Genomic DNA, 14,896 nt, shown 5'->3' on the forward strand with positions numbered 1-14,896 from the left:
ACTTCTCTGCAGCATCTGATGCTATTGATCAGCATCTTATGTATTCTCATTCCTCTCTAGATTTTCCTGAAACTGCTCTCACTTGGTTCTTTTACTTATTTGACTAAGATTCCTCCTCAGTCTCCTTTGCTAGTTTATCACCCATATATCTAATTGTGGGCATAACCCAAGACCATGTTCTGGCCTGTGTTCTCTTTTCTCTTTATACTTTTACTTGGTGGTATCATCAGTTCCCATGGGTTTTTGTTATCTCTAGGCTGATAACTCCCAGATCTTATATCTCTAGATCTCATTTTTCTCCTGAGCCACAATCACACATCTTAAATTACTAGGATATATTATCCTGAATGTCCTGAGATACTTAAAATCCAACATGTTCAAAACAAAACTCATTCTTCTACCCCAAGTCTACCCTTCTTCCTAAATCCCCTATTTCAGTTGAAGGCACCACCATTTTATTAGTTGTCCAGGCTTGCGACCTCAACATAATCTCAATTCCTCACCTTCACATCCTTTATTTTCAATTAGCTGCCAAATCTTGTCATTCCTACCTCGACAACATCTTACCCACCCATCTGCTTGTCTTCACTCACAGTCACCACCCTAGTTCAGGACCTTATTGTTTCTTACCTGGAGGCTTTAAGCCTCATCCTATTCCAATCATTCTTTCACAGAGCTATTTAAAAGAGTTTCCTAAAGTACAGGCCTGGGGCAGGTAGGTGGCCCAGTGTATAGAGCACTGGCCCTAGAGTCAGGAGGATCTGAGTTCAAATCTGACATCAGACACTTGACACTAGCTGTGTGACCCTGGGCAAGTCACTTAACCCTAACTGCCTCACTAAAAAACAAACAAAAACCCAAAGTACAGGTCTAACCATAGTACTGCCCTACTCAGTAAACTCTGACTCCCTATTGTCTTCTTTGGCTTTTAAAGCACTTTATAACCTGGCTGTTGTTGTTCAGTTGTGTCCTATTTCATAACTCCATGGACCAGGCCCTTCTATCTTCCACTGTTTCCTGAAGTCTATCGAAGTTCATATTCACTGTTTCCTTGACACTCTCTCGCATCTCTTTGAGAACTTGCCACATTTTGCTGTGATCCCCACAGTCAAAATGCTTTAGTGTAGTCAATGAAGCAAAAGATTTTTTTTTCTGGAGCTACCTTGCTTTCTTCATAATCCAGCAAATGTTGGCAATTTGGTCTCTAGTTCCTCTGCCTCTTTGAAAACCACCCTGCTTGGTAATCCTCAGTTCACATATTGCTGAATATTTGCAGAATCTTAAGCATAACCTTGTTGGCGTGTGAAATGAGTGCAATTCTTTGGTAATTTGAACATGCCTTGGCATTGCTCTTCTTTAGGACTAGGATATAATAACCTACTTTCTAGCCTCATTATATATTATTCACTTTCATGCACTTTACAACCCAAACAGACTAGCCTTCGTGCTTTTCCTTATACATGATCTTCCACCTACCTTGCCTTTATACTGGCTGTTTTCCATACTTGGAATGCATCTTTTCTTTACCTTTTTGTCTTAGGAGCTCTTATTTCCTTTTAAAACTCAACTGAAATTTACTTCTACATGAAGTAGAAGTGAGCCCTCTCCTGAACCCTCCAGCTCCTAGCCTTTTCCTTCCAAAAATCACTTTGTAGGGGATCTGACTTCCTCTTACCCTAAGCTAGCATGAAGCCAAGAGTGCATGGCAAGTACAGTGGTACTGGTCAATGATCATAGTCCTTACAAATATCTGCAGAGTATTTGCTTCTGCAATTCCCACATGGACTTCGGAGCATATGTAAACATTTTGCAATTGGTACTGGTCTGCTAAGCATATGGTGAATTGGAGCCTCTGATTTATTTTAGCTGTATAGCTGGAACTGGAAGTAATAGTTGTTCTTATCTTTCTTCTGTTGAATTGACTTCTTTCAGTCTAGGGGCATTCCAGTGAGAGGCAACACTGTAAGGAGAACATGTATTAGTATTTTCTGCTTTCATTCTCTTAGAATAAGACCCTGCTGCATTGCTTCCTTGGGTTTCTGGGGATACCAATGGGGAACTGAGGTGTCTTTTCTCTAATATCTTCAGCTTGAGCCCTCATTCCTCCATGTCCTTCCCTCATTTTAACCTCTACCGACTAATGCCTCAGTTCTATTTAACCAATTTACAGAATCCCCCCCCCCTTTTTTGTTTTTGTTTGCAGGACAATGAGGGTTAAGTGACTTGCCTAGGGCCACACAGCTAGAAAGTGTCAAGTGTCTGAGGCTGGATTTGAACTCAGGTCTTCCTGAATCCAGGGCTTACTTTATCCACTGCACCACCTAGCTGCTCCCCATAATTCTTTTAAAAAGGAATATTTGCGGGGCAGCTAGGTGGCGCAGTGGATAGAGCACCTGTCCTGGAGTCAGGAGTACCCGAGTTCAAATCCGGCCTCAGACACTTAACTAGCTGTGTGACCCTGGGCAAGTCACTTAACCCCAATTGCCTCACTTAAAAAAAAATTAAAAAAAAAAAAGGAATATTTGCTTAGACAATTTAGCAAGAACAAAAGCACAAACATTTCTGGGCAGTACTTCAGTGAAGTACTTTCTCCTATGTTATCTTAGTGTCTAGGAGAGTGGGCTCAGACTTAATTCAGTTTCTTCATAGCCTTTGTTCTTCTAAGTTCACATCTAAATGCAGAATTTCTACTGGCAAAATGCTTGTCTCAGCTATTGCTTGTCTGGATCTCAAAGGTCATTCTTCAGGGTCAATCAAAAAGGCTCATATTTACTATGTGGTTAGCAATTCAGAAACAGTTACAGAATGTCTATGTATGCTCCAAAGGCCAAATGGGAATTACATCAGCTAAGCACTGTACATATTCTTATAAGGACTGTGATCATAGGTCAGTCACCAGTTGTACTCAGTGTGTGCTCTTGGCTTCATTCTGGCTATGTACAGAGATATACATATACATGTTGTCTCTCCTGAGGACAGGGACTGTTTCACTTTTGTCTTTATATCCCAGCATGTAGCATAGTGCCTGACAATGTTTGTTGATTGGTTAATTGTGGTCTTGTTGCAAATGTTTATCATAAGCATTGAAATATGAGATGACTGAGTCCCCTCAAATTATGTTTCTTATTGTCTTCAGATACATGATAAAAAAAATTCCACAAGCTCCTTTATTTACTTCTCCCAGGAGAACCTATAACCAGCTTTTCATGTAGCTACAACTTCCTTTTATAAATGGTATAATTTATATTGAGAATGTCAACTCGAGTCAAATCAATAAGCATTTATTAAGTACTTACTATGTGCTAGGCACAGAGCTAAGTACTAGGGATAGAGGGGGGAAAACAACATGCAAACAACTATGGAGAAACAAGAATATAAATATATATGTATATATATGTGTGTGTGCATATATATATGTGTACATGTGTATGTATACACACACACATACATACACTCTCTTTCCTCTCTCCTAAATAGACTGTAATAAAGGACAAAAAGAAATCTGTCAAATTCTATAAGGAAATTTAAAGAAAGAAAACTTTTAGTTATGGGAGGGGCATCAGGAAAGGCTTTACAGAGGAGTTGACACCTCAACTAAGCCTTAGGTGAGATGTGGAGAATAACATTTCAGGCATATACAATGACCTACACAAATTCATGGAGGAAAGAGAGTTTGGGATGTGATCAGGGAACAATGAGTGGTCCGTTTTGGCTAAAATTTACTTTGTTACATGGCCGGGGGGGGGGGGGGGAAGAGTGTGAAAAAAGGTTATATTAGAATTAGTCTTAGTGAGAGCCTTAAATCTTAGGATGAGGAATTTATATTTTATTTGATAGATGAGAGAAAGACACATAAATAAAAAGAGAGACAAACAGAGAAACAGAGACATTGAAACCATTAGAGCAGAGGAGTGACATGACTTAAGACTATTAATATGCCAGATGTTTCAAGGATGGATGGAAGAGAATGAGAGACTAGAAAAGGGAGCCTAGTTAAAGGGACTAATACTCCAGTTTAGAGATGATGAGGGTCTAAACTAGAATAATGGCATTGTGGGAGGAGGGGGCAGAAGTGAGAGATATTGTATAGGGTTAAGCAAATGATTACATATAGGGGCTGAGGGAGAGGAGAAAGGTAAAACCTAGAGTTTCCAACTTGTGTGATTGGAAGAATAGCTATGCCACCAACAGAGATCTATGTCTAGAAGAAAGATTATGGGGGCAGATAGGTGGCACAGTGGATAAAGCACCGGCCCGGGATTCAGGAGGACCTGAATTCAAATCCAGCCTCAGACACTTGATACTAGTTGTGTGACCCTGGGCAAGTCACTTAACCCTCATTGCCCTGAAAAAAAAAAAGATTCTTAGTTCAGTTTTGAATATGTTGAGTTTGAAGTGTCAGCAGGACATCCAGGTGGAGATGTGATCAGAGATTTGCCTTAGGAAAAACATGGCAACTATGCATAGGATGTATGCATAGGATAGGGTTGAGGTGAGCAAAGACTAGAGGTAAGGAAACTGATCTATTGCGGGGGCAGCTAGGTGGCGCAGTGGATAAAGCACTGGCCCTGGATTCAGGAGTACCTGAGTTCAAATCCGGCCTGAGACACTTGACACTTACTAGCTGTGTGACCACGGGCAAGTCACTTGATCCCCACTGCCTTAAAAAAAAAAAAAATCTATTGCAGGGGCAGCTAGATGGCACAGTGGTTAAAGTACCGGCTCTGGATTCAGGAGTACCTGAGTTCAAACCCGGCCTCAGACACGTGATACTTACTAGCTGTGTGACCCTGCGCAAGTCACTTAAACCCCATTGCCTGGGAAAAAAAAAAAAAAGAAAGAAAAAAGAATCTATTGCAGGGGCAGCTAGGTGGCGCAGTGGATAAAGCACTGGCCCTGGATTCAGGAGTACCTGAGTTCAAATCCGGCCTTAGACACTTGACACTTACTAGCTGTGTGACCCTGGGCAAGTCACTTAACCTTCATAGCTCTGCCAAAAAAAAATAATAATCATAAAATAGTAAAAATAAATATTGCAAAATTATAAAGAACAAACTTGGGTCTAGATGGGGATGATGGGTATGGACCACTGCATAGAAAATCAGTTTTACTGAATTTTTTTTCTTGTTTTTTAAAAAAATTCTTTTTTCCTTACAAGAGATGGCTCCTCTGGTAGGAAGAAAACACACAGTTCTTAGGCAATACAAAAACAAAAGATTTCAACAAAACATATTTTTAAAGGGCAACCCTATATCCAATTTAATTCAACATTTATTGAGTGCCTTCTGTATTCAAGACATTTCCCTAGGTACTGTGGATAAAAGAAAAGCAAATTGAATAGTCCCTCCCCTCAAGAAGCTTAAGTTCTACTATACTGAAATCTTGATTATGGGAAGAGAAGGATGGGCATAATATTTCAGAGGTCATATTGACTTGATTTATGGACTAATGGGATAAAGGAATCTACTCTCTTTACTCCATGGAACATTTTGATTTTATTATACTTTTTCCTAGGGCACTGGGCAGGGAGTCAGGAAGACCTGAATTCAAATTCAACTTAGGTACTTACTAGCTCTTTCACCCCAGATAAAACACTTAATCTCAGTCTGCCTCTGTTTTCTTAACTGTAAAATGGGAATTATAAAAGCACCTACCCCTCAAGGTTGTTTTAAGGATCAAATAAGATAATATTGGCAAAGCTCTTAGCACAGTGCCTGGCACATAATGGGGATTAATAAACGTATATTTCCTCCTTTCCTGTCCTTTTCTTTCTTCTGCTGGATCTTTCCCTTCTCTAGATCCCTTTTCTCTTCCTTGATGTGTAGCAATAAAAATCATATGCAGGGGCAGCTAGGTGGCGCAGTGGATAAAGCACTGGCCCTGGATTCAGGAGTACCTGAGCTCAAATCCGGCCTGAGACACTTGACACTCACTAGCTGTGTGACCCTGGGCAAGTCACTTAACCCCCATTGCCCCGCGCAAAAACAGAACAAAACCAAAAATCATATGCAGTATTTGAGGTGTAAAAGGATGGAATACCTATTGTATAATTCCAATAGCCCATGTCACATTTCGTCTTATATTAAAGTTATTTGTGTACATCTTATCTCTTTTACTAGATTGTAATCTTGAGGGCAACGATCGCATCTCATCTCTTTAGATGAAGTTTATAATAGGTTCCTAAAGATTACAATTATTTAACAGTTATGGACAAGAGACTCACCAGAATCAAGTTTCCAAAGTCTTCTCCAGATTCCTTTTCATGGAAGGAAGTCTACCTCTCAACCACTTGACTGGTGACCATTTCTAACAAGTTGAACTCCTTTCTTGGAGGGAGGAAAGCACTGATTTATTTAGCCTTTCAGAATGAGAGAGGTATGCAGTGCTGAATGGACAGTTCCTAACCTAGGATGATTAAATCATTCACAGATCTTGGTTCCAGTGTAACATCAAAAGAAAAAAAAGTCTGTATATCTAAAAAGTGGTTAGGATAGAAGTGCCTATGTTAACATACTGAATTAAGTAACCTACTATATATACTTTTTTTGGAGGGTAGGATGCAGGATATGAGTAGTGGTGCCAGTGTCCATGAGACCCCCTTTTTTTTTTTTTGTGGGGCAATAAGGGTTAAATGACTTGCCCAGGGTCACACAGCTAGGAAGTATCAAGTGTCTTGAGGCCGGATTTGAACCCAGGTCCTCCTGACTCCAGGGCCAGTGCTCTATCCACTGCACCACCTAGCTGCTCCCCATGAGACTCTTTAAAAGAGATCTTCAAGCAACAGACACACTTAACAAATCCCAGAAAATATTACTGGCCACACTAACATACACCAGTCTACTTCATTTCTCATGTCACTTCTATACTTCTGGTTTCCAATATCCAATTCCATGCTAGGAGTATGCAAACACTCTGCTGAGCTCATCACTACAATACTGCCATTCTACTGTGCTATACCTTCAGTTAAGTAGCTCTACATTGTGTGTGCCTTCCCTGAAGGGGAAAAACTGCCATTTTCTGGAATTTCTATCTTATAATGTTAGTAGCAGTTACTCAAAATGAAACACTTTCAGAAACGACCTGTTTTTTCTTGTAAATACCTCTTCCAGTTCCCTCTAAACATCTGCTTGGTTCTGTTCAGAATGGCTTAGTACATTGGATATAAGAGCTAAGGGTTTTTACTGTTGTCCTTTTAGTTATGAATGATCACATTTGGAATGGAATTCTCATTTATTAAGAGATGATATATACCAGGCACTGTGCTAAATGCTTTACAAAAATCATCTCATTTGATTCTTACAACAACCCTGTGAGGTAGGTGCTATTATGATTACTTTGCTGTGGGTAAAGAAACTGTGACAGAGGTTAAGTGACTTGTCCAGGGGTGGGTTCAGTCATTTCAGACTCTTTATGACCTCATTTGGGGCTTTCTTGGCAAAGTTACTGGAGTGGTTTGCCATTTCCTTCTGCAGCTCATTTGACAGTTGAAGAAACTGAGGCAAACAGGGTTAAGTGACTTGCCCAGTGTCATACAGCTAGTGTCTGAGGCCACATTTGAATTTAGGTCTTCTTGACTCTAGGTCTAATGCTCTATCTGCTGCTACTGCCTGACATGTAGATATGTGTATGTGTTTGTGTGTGTGTGTATACACTTGATCATGAGAGAGAGATGGAGAAATGGAGGGAGAGAGAAAAAGAGAGGGAGGAAGAGAAAGAGAGAGAGAGAGAGAGAGAGAGAGAGAGAGAGAGAATGAGAATGAATTAGATTTTTATTGGAAGGACCAGAAGGAATATTGTTTCCATTTTCATTCCATTCTGATTTTTGTCTTTGCAGCATACAAGGAAAAAATGAAGGAGCTGTCTGTACTTTCACTGATCTGTTCCTGCTTCTATACCCAGCCACACCCAAACACCATTTACCAATATGGAGGTGAGTGTCTAATCCACCACCATTTATCAGCATCAAGATCCTACTCCCACAGTCTCTAGCTTTACTAAAAGTATCTTAGTCCATGCCACAAAGCTTCAAAGCTAGGAGAATGACTACAATTCACAAAGGCTTCCCTGGCTTGTAGAGGTAACTAGGGAAATGACTCTCCTTTATTTGGTCAGGAACAAAGTGGGGTAACTGCCTACTTCTGGCATCTCCTTCAATATTTGCCATATGATTAAACAGAAAAGTAAGAACTCAGAAAATGCTACTCTTTCCTCCCTCAGCCTTTATAATTTAGACTCTAACCCTTCATTCATAAGCTTGGCTAAAATGCTTGGCACAGTGTGAACAAGAGGCTTGAAAAGAAAAAAATAGAGTTAGGATATTAGGGAAGATGCTAATTTAAAATCCAGCCAGAAGTTAAGAGGCATGTCCCTTCTCCTCCAACATATCCAACCCTAACTCTAACATCAGGCTTTAAACATGGATGTGCCCTGAAGTAAGAGCTTCTAAGGATTCTTCTAAGTCCCTCATCTTAGTCCAGCTTTTCCCTAGATAGTATGGATGACAAATGCATCAAACTTGTCTTCTTCTCATAGACATGGAAGTGAAGCAACTGGACAAGAGAGCATCTGGCCAGAGTTTTGAGGTGATCTTGAAGTCACCTTCAGATCTGTCCCCAGAAAGTCCTATACTTTCTTCCCCCCCCAAGAAGAAGGACATTTCTCTGGAGGAACTGCAGAAGAGGCTGGAGGCTGCTGAGGAGAGAAGGAAGGTAAAGAATTCTACCTTCTCAAGAGTCAAAATGATGGTGGCTATGACCTTAGCTTTTCCTGCTGTGCCCCAATCAGCCATATGCATCACTATGTAAATATGAAGAAATCTGGCAACCTTTTTCTCTCTGGAGTTTTGGTTTTGAAAATGCTGATTAGCAATGCTGGTGGCTTAGGTTCTATGGAGCTTCTCCTACTCACAGACCTTGTAAAATGCAGGGTGTTTTCTGTAATTGCCTTTTTCTACTAAGGATTAGAGAAAAGGCAATGGGATTTTCAGTGGCATGGTCCTTTTTCCTGAGTTGTTGGAATTGGCAGTTTTGCATTGATTAGGAACAAAGGCAGCTCCATCTCCATGTAAATTACGCTATTCTGGAGAGCTTTTACAGAAAATGTCGCCCCCATTGGATCCCGGAATGTGGGACCTTAACAGGTGACAGAGCATTTATTAAGTGATTACAGAACTATGTTAGGCAGAGGAGTGCTAGAACAAGTTTGAACTGGCTCTTGAAAGCTGATTGTTAAATTTTCAATGAGACATTTACACCTCTAAAATCAGCAAAAACAGATCAAGGTTTGATTTACTTTTGCTGATTGTCTATTCTTAAGAAAATGCTGGAGAATATGAAATAATGCAGATTAAACTTAAAAATACATACTTACATACCCCTGCAGCTGATTGTTAAACATTTACCAACACCCTTGATGTTAGGCCAGCTGCTAGGGCAAGGGTTCTTAATTTAGGGTTCACAGAACCCCAAAAGTTCGGTGGATAGATTTCAGGGAGATCTGTGAACTTGGATGAGAAACATTTTTTCATCTTCATTTTTACTAACCTCTAAATGAAATTTAGCATTTCCTTCCATTATGAATGCATTAAACAATGCATAGGAGTCCACAGGCTTCATCAGACTGTCCAAAGGGTCTATGACACAAAAAAGTTTAAAAACTACTGCTATGGGGGCTTGCTTAGCATTGTGCCTGAAACATAGTAAGTACTTAAATGCCTGTTGACTGATTGCAGCTAATACTATCTGTCAGAAGTGGTGTCTTTTTTGTATTCTAAAGCATTACCTTTTAGCACTGGGCTAATGGGAGTACCAACTGATACCTTTGGAAAACTTTTAAGAAGTTGTTTTAAGGCTTTTCTGGTTTCAGGGTATGGACAATGAGGCACCTGATAACCCGACACAAGTGCCTTCTTTCTTCTTCCACAGCTTCCCCTTGGGGACTTTTTCTGCATCTTTGTAGAATTAATTGGCATCTCAGGATGCAATAGGTCTTAGGGGAATTAATAATATTCAGAAACTTCTGTTGCCAAGTTCTCTGCCTTACTAGCTCCCTGGACCCCTGAAATGCTAAGTCTTATTCCTTTATTACTGCCCCTGTGGCCAAAGCCTTCTCCAGTTATTTTGGTTTCCTAAACAGGATCTAGTCTTCTTAGTCTTTTAGACAGTGGTGATTTCAAAACTTGTTCACTATTATTGTCACTAAGCTTTGAACATTCTCAGCTCTGGCTGACTGGTACACAACTGAACAGAACTCCATTTAGTTAAATTCAGCAAGTATTTATTGAGTAGCTGTGTGGGGTCTAGCTTGTTCTAGGCGGTAGTATAAAAAATCCATTCAAGTCAACATACTATTTGTCAATGCCTAATGTGTGCAAATGTACTGTGCTGTGCAAGAAAAATTAGTTCTTGCTTCTAAAAACTCTTGTAGGATGAGAATAAGGAAAATGTACAAAGTATGTAAATATGGCACAATAGGCCAAGTATACAGATGTCTAAACAGAATATTGTGGGATAGTCACTGTGCTTAGCCAAGTAGCTTACACATAGCTGTTGTTGTGTGGTTTGAGTTGTGTCTGACTCTTTGTGACCCCATTTGGAGTTTTCTTGGCAAAGGTACTGGAGTGGTTTGCTATTTCCTTATCCAGTTTATTTTACATATGAGAAAACTGAGGCAAACAGGATTATACATAATGGGTGCTAGCAAATGCCTGTGAAACTGAACTGGACTTAACATTGGGAGAGAGAAGAGAATAAGCATTTATATGGTGGCAACTACGTATCAGGCACTGTGCTAAGTGCTTTTTACAAATATTATCTCATTTAGTTCTCACAACAACCCTGGGAAGTCTGCCCTGTAACAGATGAGGAAATTAAGCTGGACAGAGGTTAACTAAATTGTCCAGGGTAACACAATCAATAAGTGTCGGAGGTCAAACTTGAACTCGGGTCTTCCTGACTCCAGGCCCAGTACCACCTAGCTTCCCCTCTAATTGGGGGAATCAGAGAAGGTTTCATTTTAGAATGACACTCAATTTTGACCTTAAAAGGAGAAAGGCTATAGTTGGTATAATGTAGTAAGAAGTATCTTGTTGCACTGGCAAGGGCTAGACTTGGAATCAAGATCATTCACCTTTGACATGGCTTGGCTGTGCAAAACTTAAGAGTTGTATGACTATGGGCAAGTCACAACTTCTCTAAGGCTGTTCCCTTGTTAGATGACAGAAGACTTGCACTACCTACCCTTCCAGCATTATTGTGAGTAAAGTGTGAGGTATGAATCTTCAAGTACTATAGAAAATGTGAGGTATAATGTTTGGAGATTTGGAAAGATATCACTGCGGTCACAGAGGGCAGCATGTATACAGGCAGAGGTGAAAAAAGCAGGATGAAAGGGGTGCTGTGAAGAGTCCAAAAGAAGTATGAAGCATAGGCCCTCCCTCAACACTTACAATGTCATATACATCCTTCAGTTAACTAACAACATACTGTGCAGAATTACATCTCCAATGGTTTGCAATGACACAAGGAATACATTATTCCCAAACCCTAGCCTAACACTCAAAAGCTGGTTACATATTCATACAGTAGCTCTAACTGGCCCCTCTAATATTATTTCAATGAATATGTGCTTTCTCAATAGACAGGGAAAGCCTAAATGTCATATGACATTTAGATAAATATGTTATTCAACACATAAACATGTCATATATTTACACAGACTACATAAATATAACTTTATTGTGGTTCAGTCATTTTTCAGTTGTGTCTGACCCTTTGTGACCCCCATTTGGAGATTCCTTGGCAAAGATACTGGAATGGTTTGCCATTTCCTTTGCCAGTTCATTTGCCAGTTGAAGAAACTGAGGCTGACAGTGATAAGTGACTTGCCCAGGGTCACAGCTAGTAAATGCCTGAGCTGGATTTGAACTCAAGATGAGTCTTCTTGACTTCAGACCTGGAGCTCTATCCCCTGTAGCACCTAGATTCCTATAAATGATTTACCACTATATAAATATAAATCCTGCTGCTGTTGCTGCTACTATTAGCTTACAAAAATGCTTTTCTCCATAGGAATATTTAGTTTAAGTAACTCCCGAAATGACATTTGTATATACAATGTCTATAAAGCTCAGGAAGGGCGGGCTAGAGTAAGTGGGAGAAACTTCTTGGAGAAGGTGGAACTTTAAGCATTTAGATGTCTTTCCCATTCATTTCCCTTAGGGAAATTCCTAGGTAAGAAGAGATGCTGGTAAAGCACATTAGTGGGTAAACTATTATTGCTAACTGAACTAACTGAATATATGCTTGGAATGTAATAGGAGATAAGGCTGAACCTTTCCTATCTATTTAATTCTGTTATTATACAGAGTATCCCAAAAGTCTTAGTGCAGTGTTAAGCTCTTTTTTGTTGGGCAATGAGGGTTAAGTGACTTGCCCAGGGTCACACAGCTAGTAAGTGTCAAGTGTCTGAGGCCGGATTTGAACTCAGGTCCTCCTGAATCCAGGGCCGGTGCTTTATCCACTGTGCCACCTAGCTGCCCCTGAGTGTTAAGCTCTTAAAGCTTAAAGATACTAAAGTTTTAAATTATTAAAGCTTAAAGACTTTGGGGATACCTTGTAAAGTGTATAGCCTCATTCCCCTTATTCAATAGGTAACTCATTTCAACAAAGATTAAATGCTTATTTTATGCTAACAATAATTGCTGGCATTTATATACTGCTTAATGTTTGCAAAGCTCTTTATATACTTTATCTCATTTGATCCTCACAACAACCCTGTAAGATGAGTGACATTATTCCCATTTTACAGATGAGGAAACTAAGGCCAAGCAAGGTTAAGTGACCTCATTAAGAGTCATGATCCTTTTTGAAGCAAGATTTGAATTCAGGTCTTCCTGATTCTAACTTCAGCATTCTATCCACAACTCTACCTATGCTAGGCACTGGGGAAGGGGGTGGGGATAAAGATTACAAAATAATATAGTTTTAGTCTTCCATGATCTTATATCCTAGGGTAGGGAGGGGAATGTAGGACAGATAAGTATAACACAAGGTAGGGCGTCATGGAGGCAAAAGAAAGAAAAAAAAAATGTGGAAGGTGAGACTACTGTCAGCTGGAGCCAGAACTGTTTTGATTTTCATCTCTGTGCTCCTAGGGCCAGTGTGGGGTCTTGCACATAAGATGAGGGATGTAATAAATAATCCATTGAATTGAGTGAATTAGAGGGTTTGATGTTTTAGAACTACTGAAGGTTACTCTGTAGGGCACTGACATTATTAAAGCAGTGGTTTGGGAAGATAACTTTTTGTGAAATGGGGACAAAGAGCCTTCTAATGCCATAGTTCAGAGAGGTTTGTGAGAGTAGCTTCAGCACCACACATCTATTGTTGAAAAGGCAGCAAATTATCTGCTCCATTTCTGACTGTGTTCCATGTTAAGGGAAGTTACTCTGTGTAATGTACCTACATTCCATAATGAGTGCATCTGGAGGGGCAGCTAGGTGGAACAGTGGATAGAGCACCGGCCCTGTTGTCAGGAGGACCTGGGTTCAAATCCAGCCTCAGACACTTGACACTTACTGTGTGACCCTGGGCAAGTCACTTAACCCCAATTGCCTCCCCCCCCCCCAAAAAAAGAGTGCATCTGTGATCCTTCCTGCTGGGTATCTGCCAAGGGAAGACTACTCTATGATTGTTTAAATGGTCAGGTAAGCAGAGACATGTTTAGGGGAGGGAAAGAAGAGGGACCCTTCTGGAATGGATCACTGGTTTTCACCTGGGGCCTTTTGGTTTGCCAGACTCAGGAGGCACAGGTACTGAAGCAGCTGGCAGAGAAGAGGGAGCATGAGCGAGAAGTTCTACACAAGGCCCTGGAGGAGAACAACAACTTCAGCCGTCTGGCTGAAGAGAAACTCAACTACAAGATGGAACTCAGTAAGGAGATTCGTGAGGCTCATCTGGCTGCTTTAAGGGAGCGGCTTCGGGAGAAGGTGAGTCCTACAGCCAGCTTCCCACACATACCACTACATTTCTCCTTTATTAGGACAAAGAATCCTTATGAAAAGATTTCATCCTTCTCTAGGCCAGTAGGAAACACTAATCTTACCTACCTCACCCCCAAAATACCCATACACAACAAATACCAATGAAAAGCAATGGAAAGAATGCAGTTTCCATATTCATTAATAACCCTTAGTGCCTTGGCTTTGTGGGTTGGAATTATAACAGACATCCCTAATAAAGAGTGTTTTCTCCAGACTAGTTACTTTCAATATAAATTATCTGATTATGTGTTATGTGCAAGGGGAGGGTGGGGAATGGCCCCCTAGGGAGGGAAGCCTGAAACTCAAGTCATTCAGTCCTCAGGTTGAATTATCTCAACTCAGAAGCCTCCCCCCACCCCCACCTCAATTGGGAAATTCTCATTTGTGGCAGCTGGGTGGCACAGTGGATAGAGCACTAGCCCTGAAGTTGGAAGGACCTTAGTTCAGATCTCCACTCAGACACTAGCTGTGTAATCCTAGGCAAGTCACTTAACCCCAACTGCCTTAAAAACATCTGGGACCTTCTCCAGTTGTCCAGGTAGATATCTTTCCACTGGACTCAGATGACTTTGGAGGAGAGAGTGAGGTTGATGACTTTGTACAGCCCTCCCTCACTTAAATCCAATTCAGTGCAAGTAATGCCATTACCCTGATATTGTTTTCAAACAAAGGACAAATAACAAGAAACTCATTTAAATACTTGGCATTGACCATTCTAAAATGTGCCCCCACCCACGAACCAAGTACTTCAGTCAGGGCTGAATACAGTAGTTCTTTCACATACTGCAGACACTTCTATTACCTGTGTTCTGTTATTGTTATTGATTTGTCCTGATAGCACATTAGTTCTTTTAG

At 40.5% G+C, this 14,896-nt stretch overlaps 1 protein-coding gene across 1 annotated transcript in view; it reads left to right on the plus strand.

Annotated features, from left to right (window-relative positions):
• Window positions 1-14,896, plus strand: part of STMN3 (stathmin 3) — a 29,651-nt gene that overhangs the window by 14,010 nt on the left and 745 nt on the right. The window contains exons 2-4 of the mRNA XM_043980201.1: window positions 7,835-7,930; window positions 8,533-8,708; window positions 13,796-13,987. Coding sequence (XP_043836136.1) covers window positions 7,835-7,930; window positions 8,533-8,708; window positions 13,796-13,987 — 464 coding nt within the window. The remainder of the gene's footprint in view (window positions 1-7,834; window positions 7,931-8,532; window positions 8,709-13,795; window positions 13,988-14,896) is intronic.

This window comes from Dromiciops gliroides, chromosome 2, assembly GCF_019393635.1.
Source record: "Dromiciops gliroides isolate mDroGli1 chromosome 2, mDroGli1.pri, whole genome shotgun sequence".
Classification (NCBI taxonomy): domain Eukaryota; kingdom Metazoa; phylum Chordata; class Mammalia; order Microbiotheria; family Microbiotheriidae; genus Dromiciops; species Dromiciops gliroides.